The following is a 20380-nucleotide window of genomic DNA, read 5'->3' on the forward strand; positions in this document are numbered from 1 at the left end:
TCATCTTATCATTGATTCACAACCCTTCCACTTCCCACCAAACCTCATCCTCATCTTCTCTTTGTCTTGGACCAAGTAGGTATGTTAGCATGATGCCAAATGACACCCACTTCTCCTAAGGTCACTCACTACTGTGGAACTGAAGGAGGTGAGACATAGACAAGTTTTAGTGTGTCTATGTGGGTTCCATTACCCTCATGGTTCTACTATGTCCTTATGAGTCACAGTTTGTCTATGCTTCAGTCTCTCCCTAACTTTGCTCTAGCTGATTAACAATAAATTCAGTCTCAACACCAGATACGAAGATAACGGCTTTGTACACACTCTTCCACCAGATCTAGCAATTGCCTGAGTTCTAATTTCATCACTAATCTCTTATTTGATACCACTGGAGATCTGCTTCTCTGATTGTACCTTAAGTGACACAAGTCTAAGAAGAAAGGACTAAGGAAATAATTTTCATGATGATTCCAGATAACTAGACCCAGGTTTGGGGTATGAGTGTAGTTTAGTGAAATTGTCACTTTACATTATTATAGAAAAAGTTTACAACTTAAGCCAAGGTTACACATGCTCTGCATGATTGATTTAAAGTCAAGAATTCAAGAGGAGAATATTAGTAGAAAGTCACTCAGGACACCTGCTTCCAAATTACATAGAAGAAGCTTTTATTTAGAATCAAATCTTATGATCCAGATCAAAAATTAAGGAACCACAGGACTACTATGTCTTGTCTGGGGTCTGCATTTCGACCTGGGTCCCACAGCAGGGAGGCTCTCTCTTATTAACCTCTGGGATTTTTGCTCAGCTTTTCCTATTACTTCAAGCACTGTGCATTCCCAGAGAGCACAGAAGTATTTTCCAGAATGTTCCAGCTTTAAGGATTAAATGGTGAGGTTGATGAACTTATGTGCTTTCTGAAAGTTTACAGAGTAGTGGCCATCCCTTTCATTCCCGTCTTCTGAATACTGATGAGTGAGGTAAGTCATCTCTCCACTGGGAAGCTGCTTGTACCAACATTTCCAGTAGGTGTACACGTTCCAACTTGTTTCATACCTATAGTTCAGGATAACTATGTTCTGCACTTGACTGGTTATGTCTGGCTGATATTGAGTAACTTTCTGGGCCACACCAGATCCTGTGGAAAAAAAGAAGAAAACAGAGCTGAAATAGTAAACAAAATAATGTATAAATTCAACTAATTTTGGACCCAAATATTTACAAACCATACTGAAATCATAAGATGCTTGCTTTTCCCCAATCCTCCTTTCCTCCCCAAGTCCCTGTGAAGCACCACATACCTGTGTGCTGACCTTAAACCCTGAACACTCCATGTTTGGAAGCATCCCTACCAGAGAAGGTGAAGGCCAGGAACACCCAGAGCAGACTGGAGAGATGCATGAGGCATGGATTCGCCTACACAAATGCGCTAAGTTCTGCCTCAAGCTGAGAGTTCAGTGTCTTTGAGTACCTGGCAGCACATATACATAGTAACTGGTTCCTGTGTGACTCATCTCAAACAGAAGTAGGGTGTCATGGTCATCGACCACATGGTCTGTGTACAAATAAAGACTGGCTCACTACACACCTTTACTTTGTCTACTTTTCTTTCCCTGGTCATTAAGTTTGGCAGATCCTGAAAAGGGGCGTGAAGAAAGCAATTAATATTAAAGGTTTGAAGTGAAAGAAACTGAAGATTAAACAAGTTGATATACATTATTTATTTATTTATTTATTTTAAAAGGAGGCTAATTACTTTACAATATTGTAATGGTTTTTGCCATACATTGACATGAATCAGCCATATGTGTACATGTGTTCCCTATCCTGAATTCCCCTTCCACCTCCCTCCCCATTCCAACCCTCAGTGTCATCCCAGTGCACCAGCCCTGAGCATCCTGTCTCATGCGTCAAACCTGGACTGGCAATCTCTTTCACATATGATAATATACATGTTTCAATGCTATTTTCTCAAATCATCCCACCCTCACCTTCTCCCACAGAGTCCAAAAGATTGTCTATACATCTGTGTGTATGTGTGTGTGTGTGTGTGTGTGTTTTGCTGTCCCACATATAGGGTCATCATTACCATTTTCTAAATTCCATATATATGTGTTAATATACTGTATTGGATTGGAGAAGGAAATGGCAACCCACTCCAGTGTTCTTGCCTGGAGAATCCCAGAGACAGGGGAGCCTGGTGGGCTACTGTCTATGGGGTCGCACAGAGTCGGACACAACTGAAGCGACGACTTAGCAGCAGCAGCAGCAGCAGCATACTGTATTGGTGTTTTTCTTTCTGACTTACTTCACTCTGTATAATAGGCTCCACTATCATCCACCTCATTAGAACTGATTCAAATGCATTCTTTTTAGTGGCTGAGTAATGTTCCATTGTGTATGCATACCACAGCTTTCTTATCTATTCATCTGCCGATGGATATCTAGGTTGCTTCCATGTCCTGGCTATTGTAAACAGTGCTGCAATGAACATTGGGGTGCATGTGTCTCTTTCAATTCTGGTTTCCGAGGTGTGTATGTCCAGCAGTGGGATTGCTGGGTCATATGGCAGTTCTTTTTCCAGTTTTTTAAGGAATCTTCACACTGTTCTTTATATTGGCTGTACTAGTTTGCATTCCCACCAACAGTGTAAGAGGCTTCCCTTTTCTCTACACCCTCTCCAGCATTTATTGTTTGTAGACTTTTGGATAGCAGCCATTCTGACCGCCGTGTGATGGTACCTCATTGTGGTTTTGATTTGCATTTATCTGATAATGAGTGATATTGAGCATCTTTTCATGTGTTTGTTAGCCATCTGTATGTCTTCTTTGGAGAAATATCTGTTTAGTTCTTTGGCCCATTTTTTGACTGGGTCATTTATTTTTCTGAAATTGAGCTGCAGGAGCTGCTTGTATATTTTTGAGATTAATTATTTGTCAGTTGCTTCATTTGCTATTATTTTCTCCCATTCTGAAGACTGTCTTTTCACCTTGCTTACAGTGTCCTTTGTGGTGCAGAAGCTTTTAATTTTAATTAGGTCCCATTTGTTTATTTTTGCCTTTATTTCCATTACTCTGGGAGGTGGGTCATAGAGGATCCTGCTGTGATGTATGTCAGAGAGTGTTTTGCCTATGTTTTCCTCTAGGAGTTTTATAGTTTGTGGTCTTACATTTAAATCTTTAATCCATTTTGAGGTTTTTCTGTGTGTGTGTATGGTGTTGGAAAGTGTTCTAGTTTCTTTCTTTTACAAGTGATTGACCAGTTTTCCCAGCACCACTTGTTGAAGATTGTCTTTTCTCCATTGTATATTCTTGCCTCCTTTGTCAAAGATAAGGTGTCCATAGGTGTGTGGATTTATCCCTGGGCTTTCCATTTTGTTCCATTGATCTATATTTCTGTCTTTGTGCCAGTACCATACTATCTTGATGACTGTAGCTTTGTAGTAAAGCCTGAAGTCAGGCAGGTTGATTCCTCCAGTTCCATTTTTCTTTCTCAAGAGTGCTTTGGCTATTCGAGGTTGTATTTCCATACAAATTGTGAAATTATTTGTTCTAGTTCTCTGAAAAATACCATTGGTAGCTTGATGGGGATTGCATTGAATCTATAGATTGCCTTGGGTAGTATACTCATTTTCACTATATTTATTCTTCCAATCCATGAACATGGTATATTTCTCCATCTATTTGAGTCATCTTTTATTTCTTTCATCAGTGGTTTATAGTTTTCTATACATATGTCTTTTGTTTCTTTGCTGCTGCTGCTGTTAAGTCACTTCAGAAGTGTCTGACTCTGTGCGACCCCATAGATGGCAGCACACCAGGCTGTCCTGTCCCTGGGATCCTCCGCGTAAGATCACTGGAGTGGGTTGCCATTCCCTTCTCCAATGCATGAAAAGTGAAAAGTCAAAGTGAAGTCGCTCAGTCATGTCCGACACTTAGCAACCCCGTGGACTGCAGCCTACCAGGCTCCTCCATCCATGGGATTTTCCAGGCAAGAGTACTGGAAAGGGTTGCTATTTCCTTCTCTCTTTGTTTCTTTAGGTAGATTTATTCCTAAGTATGTTATTCTCTTCATTGCAATGGTGAATGGAGTTATTTCCTTAGTTTCTCTTTCTGTTTCCTCATTGTTAGTGTATAGGAATGCAAGAGATTTCTGTGTGTTAATTTTATATCCTGCAACTTTATTCATTGATTAGCCCTAGTAATTTTCTGGTGGAGTCTTTAGGGTTTTCTATGTAGAGGATCATGTCATCTGCAAACAGTAAGAGTTTTACTTCTTCTTTTCTGATCTGGATTCCTTTTATTTATTTTTCTGCTCTGATTGCTGTGGCTAAATTCCAAAACTATGCTGAATAGTGGTGGTGAGAGTGGGCACCCTGTCTTGTTACTGATTTTAGGGGTAATACTTTCAATTTTTCACCATTGAATATAATGTTTGCTGTGGGTTTGTCATATATGGGTTTTATTATGGTGAGGTATGTTCCCTCTATTTCTGCTTTCTGGAGGGCTTTTATCATAAATGGATGTTGAATTTTGTCAAAGGCTTTTTCTGCATCTATTGAGATAATCAGGTGATTTTTATCTTTCAATTTGTTAATGTGGTGTATCGCATTGATTGATTTGTGGATATTAAAGAATCCTTGCATCCCTGGGATAAAGCCCACTTGGTCATAGTGTATGGTCTTTTTAATATGTTGTTGGATTCTGGTTCACTAGAATTTTGTTAAGGATTTTTGCATCTATGTTCATCAGTGATATAGGCCTGTGGTTTTATTTTTTTCTGGCATCTTTGTCTGGTTTTGGTATTAGGGTGATGGTGGCCTTATAGAATGAGTTTGGAAGTTTACCTTCCTCTGCAAATTTCTGGAAGAGTTTGAGTAGGATAGGTGTTAGCTCTTCTTTAAATTTTTAGTAGAATTCAGCTGTGAAGCCAAAGTTTACATACACTGATTCAGTAAAATAATTTTGTAATCCTCTTTAAGATATAATTTAGTATAGCCTAAGAAATATCCTTGTAATCTACTGATTTGTTATTCATTTAGCCTATACTTACTTTTCTCTATCCAGAATCTAGTGACTATTTTAAAACATTCACAGATCTTAGGACTTCTGGGTGAATAGAAATCTTATACAAAACAATTAATGTACCTCTGTCTTTTTTTTACTGTGTTCCAGGGCTCCACCTAGATTTTTCAATAAATAAAATCACTTCAACATAAAATGACTTAAAAAAATCAGCCCATCTGAATTTCAGAGTCTATTCAGTGGTGTATATTTAAATGAAATTATAATTGGAATAAAATATTATTCTTTTTAAATTTTATATGGGGTCTTATGTATTAAACTTTGAGGGCAATCAGGCTATTCAATCCTGTTACCTCTAAATATAGAATTGTACTTATTAGATCATCTGTCCTAGAATCATTCTCATGTCACATTTTCTGTCTCCTTGGCCCAGAGTGTTCAGTCTCACTTGTCAGTTGCTCATTAGTATTTCTTATTATAAAATAAAGTTAAGATAAACATGCCAGATCTTTCTCTGGTGTAATGCTATAATGCACTCCTATAAATTTAATATTTACAGACTGCAGACACTTAGTACCTGTCAACACCAGAGAAGTTGGTGACTGAAGTTCTCTGCACTGTTTCATGTTCATGTGGAATGTAGCTGTCAATCTTCCATTTGCTTTCATTGCTATAATAGATGAATTAATATAAAAGAACCAAAGGCAAATAGATAAGTAGAAAAGAAAATACAGACAAGGTCTAAAATACTGCCAGTTCATGGAATTTAAGATCAAAATAACTCATGAATGACTGAAGCAAGGAGGATAGTTTGTATGTATCTGAGAAAACTAATCTTCAGTCTCATTTCACTTCTGAGAGCTGACAGGCAATGAATGCCCGGGCTTGAAATTATTTGTAATTAAGCAGAGGAGATCATGAATGATCACAGCAGCTTGCAAAGCAGCATGATATTATAAAATATAGATATATACTAATATAATAATTACATATATCAAGAAATTGATATTGATAAAATTTTATAAAAATACCATAACCTTATCATCAGTTTTTATATGCATTCTTTGGTTTTGATGCATTTGTCCATGAAATTTTATCTCATGTATTGGTTCTTGTACCACCACTAAAATCATGACACTAAATTGTTTTGTCTCTTAAAGAAATCCCCTGTGCATACTCTCCCCATCCCTGCATCTCTTTCTAACCCCAACTACTGATCTTTTTTTCATTTCTAATTTTGTTCTTTGAGAATGTTGTATAAATAGAATCACAGTATGTGTACAATCATAATAATCCAATAAGTGTAATCGTACACCATGTAGCCTCTGAGATTGACTATTTCTTCATTCAGCATAACATCCTGAGAGCCATCTAGGCTATTGTTTTTAGTTGCTAAGTCATGTCCCACTCTTTTGCAACCTCACTAACTGTAGACTTCCTGTAGACAGGTTCCTCTGTCCTTGGAATTTTCCAGGAAAGAATACTGGAGTGGGTTGCCATTTCCTTCTCCGGGGCATCTTCCCCACCCAGGGATCAAATCCCCGTCTCCTGCATTGCAGGCAGGTTCTTATCACTGAGCCACTTCGGAAGCCGCATCTAAGCTATTGCATGTATCAATAGTCTGTTTCTTTTAAGCACTACAGACTGTCATCCACTTATGATGTCTTGACTTTGGATTTTTGACTTTACAGTGGTAAAAAAGTGATGCACATTCAGTAGAAACCACACTTTGAATTTTTAAATTTGATCTTTTCCCATGCTAGCAACATTTGCTATATATTCTTTGGTGATCTGGGCAGCAGCAATAAGCTGAGCTCCTGGCCAGCCCTGAGATCATGAGGGTAAAAAACTGACACACTTACCTTCATTCTGTAATCATACAACTATTCTATTTTCCACTTTCAGTACAGTACTCAATAAATTACATGAGATTTTCAACATTTTAGTATAAAATAGACTTTGCATTAGATGATTTCTCTCACCTAAAGAAAAGTAAGTAGGCTAAAGTAAGTGTTGAGCACATTTAATGTAGGCTGGGTTAGGTATATTAAATGCATTTTTGTTATTTTCAACTTTAAATGGTTTATTGAGACACAACTCTATTACAAATTGAAAAAAATCTATAAATAATATGTCCTTGTACAGATGTATTACAGTGGATTTATTTATCTATTCACCCAATGAAGAATACTTGACTGGTTTCCAGCTTTTGGTCATCACAAATATAGCTGCTATGAATATTCATGTACAGACTTTTGTGTAAATACAAGTTTTTCATTTCTCAAGCATAAATACTCAGGACTGTGATTGCAGAGTTGTAAGGTACGTGGATATTTAAGTTTATGTGGAACTGCTGAACTTTTTTCCAGAATGACTGGACCATTCACAGACCAGCAATATGAGTGCTCCAATTTCTCTGCATCTTTGCCAGAACTCAATAGTCAGTAATTTTAATTTTAGTCTTTATGGTAGATGTGAAGTAGTATCTCTTTGTGCCTTAATTTGCATTTTCCTAATGACTAATAATGTCGACCATCTTTTTTTCTCTTTATTTTTTTAAATTATGAAAGTATATATTAGACTTAGAAAACACAGCACAAAATACAGTTCCACTATATATTGCAACTATTTTTTAAGTAAATAAATTAAATTTTTTGTTTGGAGTTTCAAGAGAAAACTCTCAAAAATTAATAGAATGAATATACAGAAAAGTAGGAGGGTACAGTGGAACTGAAAAGCACTATGAATTAACATAATTAAGACTTATGCAATTTTCACACAATCAGTTCAGTTCAGATCAGTCACTCAGTCGTGTCCGACTCTTTGCGACTCCATAAATCGCAGCATGCCAGGCCTCCCTGTCCATCACCAACTCCAGGAGTTCACTGAGACTCACGTCCATCGAGTCAGTGATGCCATCAAGCCATCTCATCCTCTGTCGTCCCCTTCTCCTCCTGCCACCAATCCCTCCCAGCATCAGAGTCTTTTCCAATGAGTCAACTTTTTGCATGAGGTGGCCAAAGTACTGGAGCTTCAGCTTGAGCATTATTCCTTCCAAAGAAATCCCAGGGCTGGTCTCCTTCAGAATGGACTGGTTGGATCTCCTTGCAGTCCAAGGAACTCTCAAGAGTCTTCTCCAACACCACAGTTCAAAGGCATCAATTCTTCTTTGCTCAGCCTTCTTCACAGTCCAACTCTCACATCCATACATGACCACAGGAAAAACCATAGCCTTGACTAGACGGACCTTTGTTGGCAAAGTAATGTCTCTGCTTTTCAGTATGCTATCTAGGTTGGTCATAACTTTCCTTCCAAGGAGTAAGCGTCTTTTAATTTCATGGCTGCAGTCACCATCTGCAGTGATTTTGGAGCCCCAAAACATAAAGTCTGACACTGTTTCCACTGTTTCCCCATCTATTTCCCATGAAGTGGTGGGATCAGATGCCATGATCTTCGTTTTCAGAATATTGAGCTTTAAGCAGGATGCAAATTCTATTCAAGGTCCCATAGACTATAAACTAGGAGACATTGGTACACATCCAGGGACATAAAACAAGGTTCAAATTTTCATTGTCTAAAGATATTAAAATCCTACAGTCTGTTTTCTAATCACTGTGGATTTATGTTAGAAATCGCTATCAAAAGATATTTGAAAATAACCCACATATTTTCCAGTGCAATGTGACATTTACTAAGAGAGATATTTGATTTAGACTGACCATCTTTTTATATGCTTATTTCCTTACCACATAGCTCCCTGGTGAAGTGTCTGTGTAAATCTATCCTTCAGTTTTCAACTGGATTGTTTTCTTCCTGCTGTCTAGAGAGTTCATTGTATTCTGAACACAATCTTTTGATAAAAATGTATTTCCTGTCATTTCTGCGGTTTATCTTTTTCCTTCTCTTAACAGTGTCCTTCACAGAGCAAACAGTGTCATTCACAGAGCAAATTTTTAATTTTGATGAAATCTAAGTTTGTTTATGGATCATGCTTTTGGTGTTATGCCAAAATTCTTTTTGTCTAACCCTAGGTCATGTAGATATTCTCTTATGTTTTTCCTAAAAGATTTGGTAATTTTACATCTTACACTTGGATGTATGGGTTCATTTTGAGGCTGTACCCAAGTTTTTGTATGAGGTGTGATATTTGGCAACGTTTTAATTATTTTCCAAGAATATCCAATTGTCCCAACATCATTTGCTCATAAGACTGTGTTACCCCCATTGAACTGTCTTTGCACTTTGTCAAAAAATAAACCTTCCCTACTTGTGTAAATCTACTTCTATACACTTACTCAGTGACATAAACATGTTAATTATATTCTTTTATTACCCTTTTAACATTATAGAACTTGTAGAATAATTTTCTTTTTAGTTACTTATATTTATAATTTGTGTTTTTTCTTTTTTCCCTTGATAATTCTACCTAGAAATATTTCAATCTTATTGACCATTTTAACAAAATTAACTTTGCATTTCATGGCTATCCCGATAGCTTTCTTTGTATTTCACCAATCCAACATTTTATTATTTACTTCTTTCAGTTTATATTGGGTTTAATTCAATTTTCTATCATCTTTCGCTGAAAGCCTAGATGACAGTTTTTCAACATTTTTTCCTTAGTTAAATAAGCATTTAAATAGATAAAGTTCCTTTTATATATTATTTAGCTGCATTTCATACATATTTATATAATGTACTCTCACAATATTTACTTTCAAAATATTTTCTGAAGTAAGTAATTGTTTCTTTAACCTATGGTTATTTTTAAGTTAGTGCATATATTCCAAATATTTGAGAGTTTCTACAGACATTTCTTTGTACTAGATATTCTGTATCATCTCCATTTTGAAGAATAAATTCTATATAATTTCAGTTTTCTTAAATATATTAAGACTTTTATGACCAAACAGATTGTGAGTGTGTGTGCATGTTTATCTCATCTACACAGCAGGATGTGGCTGCAGCTCAGCTGCAGGTGCCCGGGGAGCACCCGGCACTTGCTGCACAGATGTAGGTGGCTGAGGCTCCAGGCTGGGAAGTTGCGATGTGCAATGAGAGCTGTTTGCCACTCTTATTGAGGGAAACTGTGAAACTTCCATCTTCCATTTCATTCATAACTGAACATATGGCTATCAAGAATGCAGGTCCTTTACCAGGATATTGCCAGTGCCACAGGAGATAGTCAAACCCAGCCTTTTCATAACTACAGTTCAGAATGGAAACCTCTCATTCCTGGATTGTCAAAGATTGAGGGCTCTGTTTCACCTGCTCTTGATCACTTTTTTCCTTCTGTTGTCCACTCACCCCTACTTAAAGAGATCAAAAAGTTGTTAGTTCCACAGACATCTATTTCTTTCTTAGAGTTTCTATCTGCATGAGCTTGTTTGTAATCCAGTTTTCTCGGTCCACCTAATTGATGAGATATCCTAGGTTTTCTCCTCCACAACTCACAGCCTAGTTGAAGTCACAGAAGTGAAAATGATGCTCCCAGTATCTTGTCCTGGAACAAGAACTCAAGCTCCTCTTCTGCTCTTCTCAGCCAGCTAGAACTCTAAGTTCATATCTGCTTTAATTCTTTTAGTAGGCCCCACCCTCTCACAAACTGGAGAATATCTTTATTGGAGTGATTTCATTTAATTCCTTTCACTTTTTAACATTTTTGAGTTCACCATGTGTACTTAGTCACTCAGTCAGTCCAACTCTTTGAGACCCCATGCACTGGATCCTGCCAGGCTCCACTGTCCATGAGATTTCCCAGTGTTTCCCAAGAATACTGGAATGGGTTACCATTTCCTCCTCCAGAAGATGTTGCCAACCCTGGGATCAAACCCATGTCTTCTGCATCTCCAATTTGGTTGGCAAATTCTTTACCACTGGGAAGTTGTGGTTAAATACTTATTTTAATTCTATCCTCTTATCAACTACTCTGCTAGTTCCCAGTTAGAAGTTTCTAGTGCAGAAGGAGATATATGTTGAGAAGGAAAGATAAAGACCAAAGTCCATAATCTATAGGGCCGAAAGGTGTCTGTGGTTAAAACTATACTGATAAAGGTGAGTAACATTAAGCGCTGCAGATGCCCTGTGGCGTGCAGATGCCCACAGCGTGACTGTGGCTGGAAGAGGGGCTGAGCCACACGGAGGGTTTGTGTAGAGGCTGCAGGTGCCTGGGGAGCACTGTGCTGCACAGCACAGAAGTAAGTGCCTGAGTCTGTGGTCTGTGAAGAGGAAATGTGCAGTGAGCCGCGGCCTTCTTTAGGAACTGCTGTGGCATGTAATCTTCCATCCTTCTTTGTCCCTGAAGGAATGTAAAACAGGTGGATGATGCAGCCCCCAGGGTTCTGAAGATACCAGTTCACACTCTGTGGGAAAGTGGAAAAATTACACTGAAGCGTGTAGCTGGCTCCCTCCTGGAGACTTAGGGCTGGGGGACTCTGCTCCACATCCACCCCTCGCACACCTGATGAGGAAAGAGAAACAGTCACTGGTGAGGGTCACTGTAACTCCTACTAAACCCTGAAAATGCCCTCCCCATCCCCATAGATGATGAGAAGGGTAAAAAGTCTGCAGGACTTTTCAGCTCCTCTCCCTCCCTCAACAATAGAGCAGCTCCTCATTCCTTCAGATCCCCTGTGGGGCAGACCCAACTCACAGCAAACCTGGGCAAACAGAAGCCCCAGCACAGTGCCTGCTAGCCTCTTCATGATGCTTCCTCTTCTTGTTGGGACATTTTCACTGTAAGACACTTAACTAAACCCCGAGGGAGTGAGTGTCCTAAGTCGTTCCTGCTCCTGCAGCCAATCAGCTCACCCAACAAATCCTGCTCAGGTGACACTGACAGAACGCCCCACCCTCCCACCCACTGCAGCCAACTCAGAATGTGCTGCCAGGGGTAGAGTGAGAGAAGGAAATAAAAAGATCATTATTTTATGATTTGAGGAACATTTTCTGAGAACATTTAGGAGAAGGCAGACCCTGATTAGGAATTTGGGAGAATTTTAGGGAAAAGAAAGCAAAAATTAATTATATAGCCCCATCCTTCTCTCACATGGTATGGATGCAGTAGTTCTTCCTTAATGAAATACTGTTTCCCAGAAGTGCTGAGGATGCAGCTTTTGCTTCTCTTATGCACTTACTTGTGGTTCTGAAGGGTCCTCATGAATCAGCATGATCAGAAGTTGCTTCTAATGGCTGGAACACTTTGCTGTATTAAACAGTATTATTTTTTAATTAATTTATTTCTAACTGTAGGATAATTGCTTTACAATATTGTGTTGGCTTTTGCCATACAATGATGTGAATCAGCCAGAAGTATACATACGTCCCCTCCTTTTGAGTCTTCCCCCCATTCCTCTAGGTTGTCATAGAGCTCCGTGTTGACCTCCCTGCATCATACAGCAACTTCCCACTAGCTATCTATTTTACATATGGTAAAGCATATGTTTTAATGCTACTCTCTCAATTTTTCCCACTCTCTCCCTCCCCTACTGTGTCCAAAGTCTGTTCTCTATGTCTGTGTCTCTATTTTTGCCCCACAAATAGGGTCCATCAACAGATGAAAAGATAAAGAAGTTGTCATACTTATATACAATGGAATATTTCTCAGCCATAGAAAAACACATTTGAGACAGTTCTAGTGAGGTGGATGAGCCTAGAGCCTGTTAAACAGAGTGATGTAAGTCAGAAAGAGAAAAAATGGTATATTAATGCATATATATGGATGCTATAAAAATGGTACTGATGACTTTGAAAGTTATATATATTTATTTTAGACTCAGCCTGCATTGAGAGCGATATTAGTTATCTTAACCACCAGCTGGACATCGAAAATTGAATTGTAATAGTTTTATTTTTATTAAAGTGAAAGTGAATAAATTATTTTTTAAATTTCTATTGTAAATACATTTTTAAAGTGTTGATTGCTAGTTTTGTATTATGCTTTTTAATTTTAGTAGGCTATTTTAGAGAAAAATAAGTCCTTTTGAAACCATATGAAGATAATTTTAGGTTGTGTTATTACCTCAGACTCTGTAAATAATATCGATTCTCTAGCAGTAGATTTGAGGGTAAAAGGGATGGAAGATGAGGACCTGTATATTTTCACTGCAGTGAAAGTAAAGTGATCTGCAGACACTAACATTCAGATTGACAGTTCAAGAATAATTCAGTAGTAGCAGCACGTAGGCCTAGTTGCTCCAAGGCATGTGGGATCTTAGTTCTCCAACCAGGGACCGAACCTATGTCCCTTGCATTGGCAGGCAGATTCTTTACCACTGAGCCACCAGGGTAAGCCCCACATGCTGCTTGCATGCCTGCATGCTAAGTCATTTCAGTCATGTCCGATTCTTTGCAACTCTAAAGACTGTAGTCTGCTAGGCTCCCCTGTCCTTGGGATTCTCCTGGGAAGAATACTGGAATGGGTTGCCATCCCCTCCTCCAGGGGATCTTCCTGAACCAAGGATTGAACCTGGGTCTCTTGAAGCTCCTGCATTGCAGGTGGATTCTTTACTGCTAAGCCACGGGGGAACCCCCATGTGCTACTTAGGGATTATCAAATTGATGAAAACGCCTCATAAAGGCAGGGTTTCCAGACCTGCCTAGGAAGTGAAAAATTATTATTCATTTAATTTTTGTTTCTTTCAAAAAACTTCTTCATGGGAAATATGAATGTTCTAGACTAGCAACAATAACATTTCAGATCTTTCTCAGAGAGAGCAATTTGTTTTTGGTAAGCAGAACAACTGTAACACATCAGAGTCTAGACTTGGCCTTGGATCCAAATTAAAGAAGCCTTTGGTACAAGAATTATTTGTAGGTTTCCCACTTCTTATGTTGGGACTAGCACACTGAAACCAACATTTTATTGACATGAGAAAGAGTCATAAAAATTATTAACACCTCTTACTTTATTGCTATGTTAAAATTATGATTCTGATATGCCTCAAAATTCTTCTCAGATTCATCAGTAAACTAGGTGCTTATTCCTTGTCCTCTTTTTCTTCTGTTTTTATTCATCTTCTTCCATTTCTCTTCCCTTCATTTTCCTCATCTCTTACTGCTCTTCTGATTCTCCTTCCAAATGATTCTAGATTTGCTCTCGTGATGGCTCCCCCAACTCTGCACCCCCCCTTCTTCCCACCAGAGAGATACTGCACAGGTGCAGCCCTGTCTGTCCCAGTGTGCCTCTCTCAGGACACAGTAGTACACAGCGGTGTCTCTCAGGGTGACCTGGGGCAGGACCAAGGTGCTGGACTTTCTGTCTGAAGCTATGTGCAGAGAGCCCGTGCTGCTGTTCACTGTGCCTCGTAAGCCATGAATGACATACTGTGGACTCTGATTGGGATTTTGCTGATACCAATATATATAGTCATCTCCTCCAATGGTAGAGTGGTTACAAGGCAGGTTTACATTTTCTCCTTCAGCACAATCCATGGAGCTGGGCTGGGTGGTCTTAGCATTAATCACAGTCCCTAAAGGGCCAAGAAAATAAAATTATCCCCTGACAACAAATCAGTGTAATTCTGTGGATCAAGGGCACAACACTCCCCAAACTGTCTGGACCTACCCCCTACTCCACTGTTTTTATCTATGTCCTGAGAAATATTATTGATGCCTATTATATATTGACCAAAGACACATGGCAAGAATCTGAGAACTCTATAGGCTTTATCCTGGGGTCCTTGGCTCAATAACCCCAGAGATTTCTTCCAACATGCTTACTGCTAATGTCTCTTCTGGATCATGGCTATGAATTAACCTGTTATATAGAAGTTCGTACTCCCTAGCAAATGCATAGATCTGTTTTCAATTCCATTGCTATAATGCTGAATAAAACATAGGGAAAGAAGTACAGAGCAAATGACCCTTTATGGTTCCTTGGCTTCAAAGTCATCCTTTGTAGATACAGAACACTTACCCAAGGTCAGAAAAACAGTTACTCCAATCACCAGCCCCATACTTCAAGGACAAATCAGGATTGTGGGCTCAGAGCTCACACTTGTGTCTGCTCCTAGGCTTGTTTCCAGATAACAGACACAACTGCTGCTGTTAGAGACTTACAACCAGTGCAGGTATCTGTTGCAGTGTGTTGTTGCCAGGATCCCTCAGCCAATGATCAAGCAGTTCCCTGTCTAGGTCTTCCTGCCCTGTTTTAGTCACATCCTGCAAAGAAGGAGAGACATCCCCAACTCACAGGGTGTGTGCTGCCATCCTCTGTGAAGTTTAAAGTCTGATTCTGGAAAAGGAACACTGATCACGATGGTGTGCCTATCCAGAACCATTGTTCTATCATTTCTTCTTCAAAGACATTTTCTAATGTTCCATGAAGCTTGTGGAAAACATTGTTTAATCCCAGAAAACTGTACTGAGCTGTGCATTGTAAAGAGATGAAAATTCCCATCCATGTTCTAGCAAATGTATGTCAGATTTCAAAGTAGGCTGTGATTGCTCTGAGGGACAGGAAATATTAATAACATTGGGACAGAAAGCTAAATGTCTTGAGCTCAGACATTGGAGCTCAACGTCCTGAAAAGGTCCTTGGAATCATGCATGTGTCTCCATCTAGGCAGACATTTCACAATGCATCGGTTCTTAATATAGTAACTGATGACACAGATGGTATTCTTCTCATCCTCCTTGAACAATGGCCCTTAATCCTTATGTCCTCTCTACCCATGTTTGTAGGTGCTCTGCACCAAAGATGCTGAGACAGAGAGACACCAAGGATGCTGACACAGAAAAGACAGAAGGGAAAGCAAACTATCTGGGGTGGAGAAGGGTGGAGGTGGATGATTCTGGCAGAAAAAGAGGAGTGAAGAGAAAAGAACATAAGGAATAGGGAAGGGAAGAGTTAACCAGGGCTGGGAAATGGGAAAGCAATGTTTATGAGGTACATGGAAAAGATTTAGGCTATAAGGCTATGATTCCCTGAATCGTTGACCACATTCACTCAACAAAGGATTATAAAATCAAGTTGTCTAAATATGATGAAAATCTTCTTCTTTTTTTTTTTTTTTTTTTCACTTCTCTGGAACATTGATAGAAAACATAAACTTCCTTTCCTTGATAGCCAGAAAAAACCGCTGTTTCCAAATGACGCAGCCCCCTCTAGTGACTGAATAAATGAACTGCAGAGCTAAACTCCTACAGAATGTCAACCTTTTGAAATGTTTCTCAGATTGAAAGGTGAATATCCCTGGTGTCTCAGTCGGTAAAAAATCTATCTGCAATGTAGGCAATGGGGGTTCGATCCCTGGATCAGGATAGCTTCCTGAAAAGGAAATGGCTACCCACTCCAGTTTTTTTTTTTGATGATCCAGCGAATGTTGGCAATTTGATCTCTGGTTCCTCTGCCTTTTCGAAAACCAGCTTGAACATCTGGAAGTTCGCGGTTCACATATTGCTGAAGCCTGGCTTGGAGAATTTTGAGCATTACTTTACTAGCATGTAAGATGAGTGCAATTGTGTGGTAGTTTGAGCATTCTTTGGCATTGCTTTTCTTTGGGATTGGAATGAAAACTGACATTTTGCAGTCCTGTGGCCACTGCTGAGTTTTCCAAATTTGCAGGCATATTGAATGCAGCACTTTCACAGCATCATCTTTTAGGATTTGAAATAGCTCAACAGGAATTCCATCACCTCCACTAGGTTTGTTCATAGTGATGCTTTCTAAGGCCCACTTGACTTCACATTCCAGGATGTCTGGCTCTAGGTGAGCGTGAGTGATCACACCTTCGTGATTATCCTAGTCGTGAAGATCTTTTTTATACAGTTATTCTGTGTATTCTTGCCACCTTTTCTTATGTTCTGCTTCTGTTAAGTCCATACTATTTTTGTCCTTTATTGTGCCCATCTTTGCATGAAATGTTCCTTTGGTATCTCTAATTTTCTTGAAGAGATCTCTAGTCTTTCCCATTTTATTGTTTTCCTCTATTTCTTTGCACTGATCACTGAGGAAGGCTTTCTTATCTCTCCTTGCTATTCTTCGGAACTCTGCATTCAAATGGGTATATCTTTCCTTTTCTCCTGTGCCTTTCGCCTCTCTTCTTTTCACAGCTATTTGTAAGGCCTCCTCAGACAGCCATTTTGCTTTTTTTGCATTTCTTTTTCTTGGGGATGGTCTTGATCCCTGTCTCCTGTACAGTGTAACGAACCTCCGTCCATAGTTCATCAGGCACTCTGTCTATCAGATCTAGTCCCTTAAATCTATTTCTCATTTCCAAGGTATAGTCATAAGGGACTTGATTTAGGTCATCAAAAAAGCAAGAGAGTTCCAGAAAATCATCTATTTTTGCTTTATCAACTATGCCAAAGCCTTTGACTGTGTGGATCACAATAAACTGTGGAAAATTCTTCAAGAGATGGGAATACCAGACCACCTGACCTGCCTCTTGAGAAACCTGTATGCAGCTCAGGAAGCAACAGTTAGAACTGGACATGGAACAACAGACTGGTTCCACATAAGAAAAGGAGTACGTCAAGGCTGCATATTGTCACCCTGCTTATTTAACTTATATGCAGTGTACCTCATGAGAAACGCTGGGCTGGAGGAAGCACAAGCTGGAATCAAGACTGCCGGGAGAAATATGAACAACCTCACATATGCAGATGACACTACTCTTATGGCAGAAAGTAAAGAACTAAAGAGCCTCTTGATGAAAGTGAAAAAGGAGAGTGAAAAAGTTGGCTTAAAGTTCAATGTTCAGAAAACTAAGATCATGGTATCCGGTCCCATCACTTCATGGCAAATAGATGGGGAAACGGTGGAAACAGTGGCTGACTTTATTTTTCTGGGCTCCAAAATCAGATGGTGATTGCAGCCATGAAATTAAAAGACACTTACTACTTGGAAGGAAAGTTATGCCCAACCTAGACAGCATATTAAAAAGCAAAGACATTACTTTGCCAACAAAGGTCCATCTAGTCAAGGCTATGGTTTTTCTAGTGGTCATGTATGGATGTGAGAGTTGGACTATAAAGAAAGCTGAGTGCTGAAGAATTAATGCTTTTAAACTGTGTTGTTGGAGAAGACTCTTGAGAGTCCCTTGGACTGAAAGGAGATCCAACCAGTCCATCCGAAATATCAGTCATGGGTGTTCATTGGAAGGACTGATGTTGAAGTTGAAACTCCAATACTTTGGCCACCTGATGTGAAGAGCTGACTCATTTGAAAAGACTCTGATGCTGGGAAAGATTGAGGGCAGGAGGAGAAGGGGACAACAGAGGATGAGATGGTTGGATGGCATCACTGACTCAATGGACATGGGTTTGGGTGGACTCTGGTATTTGGTGATGGACAGGGAGGCCAGGCATGCTGCGGTTCATGGGGTTACAAAGAGCCGACTGAGCGACTGAACTGAACTGAACTGAACCGACTCCAGTATCCTGCCTGGGTAAATCCATGCACAGAAGAGTCTGGTGGGCTACAGTCTATGGTGTCCCAAGAGCTGGACATGACTGAGTTACACACATCTCAGTTGTATGACCTTTGTATTCATCTGTGTTTTCTTAGTTCTAAACCACTCCACAAATTGTTTTCATTATTTCTGGCTCCTTTCTTTGTCACATATCCTCAGTTGTTGGCTTCTTTGTAGTTTTCCTTTTGTCTTTTATCTTCCCATATTTAAAGTTTATTCAGTGTTTATAAAGAGAGGTTGGTACACATAAAGTACTCAAGAGTTATCTGTTTTCTGAATGAGTAGATGAGTTGTTATTCATGAGCTTAGTGAAGGAAGTTATGCTGAACAACTCTTGAAATTATTCCAAAAGCAATCTTTCAATACTATAGAAGTCAGGTTAAACAAAGACTCCAACAGGATAAATAAAGGGTTATATTTGTGGACAAAATTCAAGAACAGATAACAAACATCACAAGTCTAGGATGGAGGAAAATTAAACTGATGATATGGGAATAAATATTATTCCCATATAAATATTTAACAAATATTCATAAATATTCTTTTGTAGTCTGTTATGTGGCGGATCACACACACACAAGTCAACACCCACTACTACTGAAAATATAGGAACAACTAAAAATGAATTCATTTAAGCTATGTAGGAATATATTATTTTACTATATTAGCAAAAGGTAGAGAAAAAAAACGTTTTTGTTTCTTGGTTTCTTTTACTTTATTTTTTTAGAAGATTGTGCAAAGCATTTCAAAGTGGCATTTTAAATAATAACGAAAACCAAAAAAATGGAAACCAAAATTTGGAGAATCTAAAAATAAGTTTCTTAGCCTATTGGTTCTTTTCAGAATTTTTAATTTTAGAAGATTATATCTTGACCATATGAGGTGAAGTGATCTTTTTTTGCTTGATGAAAACAAAAATAATGTACTTAATTTACTTTTAAAAAATCAAGAGAATTTGATGAAAGGCTAACGTCTTTGCATGATGAATACTCCCAACAATCCAAAAATAAAAGAGAAATTCCCAAATCTAATAAAGGGCATCAATGAAAATATCAAAGTCAATATTACTCCCTACAGGATCACAAACAAGACAGGTACTTCTATTCACTGTCCTAATGGAGGGCCTGGGATCAAACCAGGGAAGAAAATAAGATATATTAAGTTTGAAAATGAGAAGCAAAACTATTTTAATTTACAGATCACAAGTTTATACATGTAGAAAATACAAAGTACCTCTAAACAAGCTGTTTAAGAGCTAGAACCTATCAGTGCATTGATACAGTCACCAAACACAGAAATCAATTTTATTTCTGCTGCTGCTGCTGCTAAGTCGCTTCAGTGGTGTCCGACTCTGTGCAACCCCATAGACGGCAGCCCACCAGGCTCCCCCATCCCTGGGATTCTCCAGGCAAGAACACTGGAGTGGGTTGCCATTTCTTTCTCCAATGCATGAAAGTGAAAAGTGAAAGTGAAGTCGCTCAGTCGTGTCTGACTCCTAGCGACCCCATGGACTGCAGCCCACCAGGTCTCTCCATCCATGGGATTTTCCAGGCAAGAGTACTGGAGTGGGTTGCCATTGCCTTCTCCCAATTAGATTCTAGCAAAAGCATTAGAAAATTCAATTAAGACTGTTCTATACATCTTTGAGTCTTTTGCTGTCTCGCATACAGAGTTATCATTACCATCTTTCTAAATTCCATATGAAACATGTATAATATCATATAAGAAATGAATCACCAGTCCAGGTTCGATGCAGGATACAGGATGCTTGGGGTTGGGCAACTGGGATGACCCAGAGGGATGGTACAGGGAGGGAGATGGGAGGGGGGTTCAGGATGGGGAACACGTATACGTGTACACCCGTGGCAGATTCATGTTGATGTATGGCAAAACCAATACAATATTGTAAAGTAATTAGCCTCCAATTAAAAGAAATAAATT

General features: G+C 39.0%; 1 pseudogene and 2 gene segments (V, D, J or C); all 3 read right to left on the minus strand.

Annotated features, from left to right (window-relative positions):
- Positions 1–691: 691 nt before the first annotated feature.
- Positions 692–6892, minus strand: LOC112448419 (T cell receptor delta variable 1-like; annotated as a pseudogene).
- A 4056-nt stretch (positions 6893–10948) lies between these two features.
- On the minus strand, positions 10949–11792 carry LOC530850 (T-cell receptor alpha chain V region PY14-like). The segment is given in 2 exon segments: positions 10949–11484; positions 11677–11792. Coding segments are annotated over 2 exon segments (588 nt in total).
- Positions 11793–13795: 2003 nt separating this feature from the next.
- Positions 13796–15185, minus strand: LOC789005 (T cell receptor alpha variable 26-1-like). The segment is given in 2 exon segments: positions 13796–14494; positions 14941–15185. Coding segments are annotated over 2 exon segments (465 nt in total).
- Positions 15186–20380: the final 5195 nt, after the last annotated feature.

The sequence above is a fragment of the Bos taurus genome, chromosome 10, assembly GCF_002263795.3.
Source record: "Bos taurus isolate L1 Dominette 01449 registration number 42190680 breed Hereford chromosome 10, ARS-UCD2.0, whole genome shotgun sequence".
Lineage (NCBI taxonomy): Eukaryota > Metazoa > Chordata > Mammalia > Artiodactyla > Bovidae > Bos > Bos taurus.